Here is a 3,669-nt window from a genome sequence, read left to right as displayed (position 1 = left end):
CACACACACACACACACACACACACGTAGCAACACTGCCCCACAAAGGCAGACAGCAGCAACTGCACACCAAAAAAATTTCCTTATGCAATTAAATGACCACCGAGTCAACTAGTCTAACACAAAGGCCTGCTTTTAACTGTAGAAAAACAATAAAATCGACAAGGTGTGTGATAATTTAAGGATAAATTATTGTAATTTAAACTATAAAATGGATAAATATACAATTAAATGTTGATTTATCCCCAAACACACAGGAYAAAATTTTCCCTCTGATATAAAACAGATAACGGTTTGCAAAGTAGCGTTAGGGCATTAGCTAATTTTTMTTTTCTTTTTCCAGATTGTTGTCATGAAGTGACTGGACTATATTCTGAGTTTCAGCTCAATTTATAACTGCTTTGTGGATCTTTGGAGGGCAGAGATGCTTCATAGCACACACACACACAGATGATGTTGGGTTGAAATTATTTATAAAAGTTTAACAGTAAAGTAGCCACAGCAGAACGCCGATAATCCACCAACCAGCCTCTAAACAGCTTCATCTTGAAAACAGTATAAAATCTTGTTTTGATGCATTTAAGGGCGTTTCCCAATCTCAGATGCTGAAATACATCATATTCTGTTCTTTCTTATATCAAAAATCATCTTTATCATTGGATTTTTTTTCTGAGTTGATCAAAACCCGAACAATGGAAATAAAATCACTGTGTCCTGTTTATGCATCAAAGGTAACAGAAAAGCTGCTAAACGTCGACTGGGCTGGATTATCCAACTCTAACAGGTGAAAACAACATCATAAACCTGGCAGGATGTGAAACAATCAGCTCAAATGACCAGTGAAACTAAAATGTTTAACAGTTTCTGTGACTTCTCAGTGCTCAGATTGAATCCAGATTAAGTGATCCTGTCAGATTAACTAATCACAGTTCARCCTGGATCGTTCATTTGTGTGACTCAGACTCTGATACCGACTGAAACAAAATTGTTTCTTCTGCCATTTTCAGCTTATATTTGGATTGAACGCAGACAAATAAAGTTAGAACAATAATATTAAATATTTGTATTGCCCCCTATTGGCAGTGGCTGACATTACATTTAAGATTTACCAGTTAAAACAAAAACATCCTTGTAATTTTTACACAAAGTAAAAATGTATAGTTTTAAATCAAGATTATTCCACCAAACCAGTAAGACTCCAGTAATAAACCTGCTGAAGTCTTTCAGTGAAAATTTGAGGGAGTTTGTTCCTCTGGATTAATTTTTTCTCTGGAGATTGAAACTCTCCATGTTCATTTAAATCCCAGATTCACCTTTATTTATGCCGAATTTAACAGATTCATGACTGTAATTTGCAACTTACTGCAATCTAAAGTTTTTTTTCCAAGTTCTTTTTTGAATCCAAAGTTAATTCTCAGTTTGTATTTATTTATTATTTATTTCCATTATTTCTTAAATAATTTGTTATTTTTGTGGCAAGATTACAGRTTCTAAAACTGGAGATGAGTTAAAGTTTCTGCTTCACTGAACAGAAAATAACCAGAGCAGTTTTTTATGGTTTAATCCAAACCTAGATGACTGAACGATTTTAATTAAAACACAAACTGTTGTCACAAACTGTCAGAAGAAATCCAGTGGATTCAATCTAAACACAGGTCACATGACCAGCAGGGTGTGATGTCTCTCACTCACACACACACACGCACACACATACACACACACACTCAGTTGTAGTGTTTTCAGTGACAGTTGTGTACAGCAGGAATGTGCGAACACTCGGCTGAACAACAGCATCAGTGGCTTTTTGCCCTCAGCGACGACTGACAGGCGCCGCCGCAGCGACCCTGATCGCATCACCAAGACCGGGTCACATGACTGCAGCAACGGAAAATCATTTGTTTTTGGAGGAATTTAAATTCAGAAATCTGCAGGTTTTTCACCATTTAAAGGCCCTTGTGATTAAATAATTTTTTAGACTCTTGATTGTCATTAGATGCAAAACTAACTTTTTAATCTCTGTTTCAGATCAGAACTCATCTAATTCTTTATATCTATGAGAGTATTTATGTTTCATTTCATCTTTGGTGTGAATATTATTCTGGGTTATGTTTCTGTGGCGGTTCAGGACCGTCTAGGTCGGCCGCTGCAGCGCCGCGTTCGGCTCGTCAGACGTGTTGGAAGTTACCTGGACCGCAGCTGGTACCGGTCCAACTGGAACGGACCAGTCCGTCCAGGTCTGTTGGCCACCACATCATCACTGTTGCCAGTAATCAGCTCGTCCAATGGGAGAAGATGTTGTTCCTGAGAGCTCTGCTGATTGGTGGCGAGGACTTGCCGAGTGTTGAGAAGATGGTGGGACAGGAAGAAGGGCTGGGGTCAGGTCATTTCAARATAAAACTCAGTTAGAAAACAGAAACAGAGAACAGCCTTCATTTACAACAAGTCAGTTTTCTTCTATCAAGTTCAGGTCCAGTTCTGTACAATCCCTCTCAAATACGGCCTGCTGTGCCGCCTCGCGCTCCTCCGCCTCCTCCTCTTCGTCCTCATCATCCTCACGGCACTCCTCGTCACTCTCACTCAGCGGCCCGATGCTGGTGCGGCCCAGGCACTCGGCGGGCGAGCAGGAGCCCCGAAAGTCGCCCATGAAGGCCTCCATGCCCATGCAGACGTCGCCGCCACAGGCTAATCTACCGCCGCGCTCCAGGCACTGCGGGTCGATGCTGCGCGTCTGCAGGGACGAAAGGAAGCAGTCAACAGGAGAAGGGRCTAMACAAGGATAAAAAAAATTAAGCTAAMCACAGAGATTAACATGGCGCTAAACACATTAAAGACTCTAAGCAAAGATATAAGCAAGGAGCTAAGCACTGCATTAAAGTCATAATAATACAAGAAGAAAGTTATAAGGAGAATAAAGTCGTAATAATACGAAAAGGCGTAGCGAAAATAAAGTTGGTAATAAGACAGTCCTAATAACATAAAAGTCGTAATAACATGAGAATAAAATACCAGCATAAACTTGTAATAACATAATAATAAAGTCATAAGAATAAAATTGTATTATTAGCTAAATAAAATGGCAAACACGCCAACCAATCGGCTACCTGCGTCATCTTGGTGAAGTCAAGGACGGGCCGGGCGCAGGGTCGGTCGGGGTCGCGGCGCCGCTTCAAGCCCGGCTTCAGCAGCAGTAGGTCGCAGGGCTGCGAGTGGCAGCGCGGCAGCTGAGGCGGGAGGCTGCGGCGGAGAGAAGATGGCGTGCTGCAGGCAGAAGAGGGCGAGGGGGGTACCGGCCCCCCCGCGGTGGCTCCGGCGGCGGCGTAGCCCGGAGGGGGTGGTGCCGCCTGGCTGGGGACCGGAGGCGGAGGAAGGAAGGTGGAGGCGGCCGAGTCTCTGATGAGCACCGGCGAGAGGGAGAAGCGCCGCTGGGGGGGCGGAGGAGGGTGCAGGGGGGAGGGCGATGACGAGCAGGAGGAGGGGGACGGGAAAAAGCAGCAGCAGGCTCCACCCCCTGCCGCCGCCTCACTGGGGTCCCAGGGGAAGCTCCATGGCAATGGGGAGTCCGGCGACAGTGCCAGGCTGAAAAAGGTGGGGCTGGAAGAGGAGTGCAGCGATGAGGTCAGAGAGGAGCTGGGGGCGCGCAGCGGGCAGGCTCCGCCCCCTGCCATTCCCA

General features: G+C 44.7%; 1 protein-coding gene across 1 annotated transcript; it reads right to left on the bottom strand.

Annotated features, from left to right (window-relative positions):
- Positions 1–328: 328 nt before the first annotated feature.
- fam53c (family with sequence similarity 53 member C) lies at positions 329–3,664 on the bottom strand. The gene is made up of 2 exons (XM_008401751.1): positions 3,101–3,664; positions 329–2,727 (listed from the first exon to the last, which is right to left on the bottom strand). Exons 1-2 carry the CDS (start codon positions 3,662–3,664, stop codon positions 2,443–2,445), a joined length of 849 nt encoding a protein of 282 aa, XP_008399973.1. The 3' UTR covers positions 329–2,442.
- Between the last annotated feature and the right edge of the window lie 5 nt (positions 3,665–3,669).

Source organism: Poecilia reticulata, unplaced genomic scaffold (assembly GCF_000633615.1).
Source record: "Poecilia reticulata strain Guanapo unplaced genomic scaffold, Guppy_female_1.0+MT scaffold_131, whole genome shotgun sequence".
Classification (NCBI taxonomy): Eukaryota; Metazoa; Chordata; class Actinopteri; order Cyprinodontiformes; family Poeciliidae; genus Poecilia; species Poecilia reticulata.
Note: the sequence above shows the minus strand (reverse complement) of the source record. Positions and strands in the feature narration are given on the sequence as shown.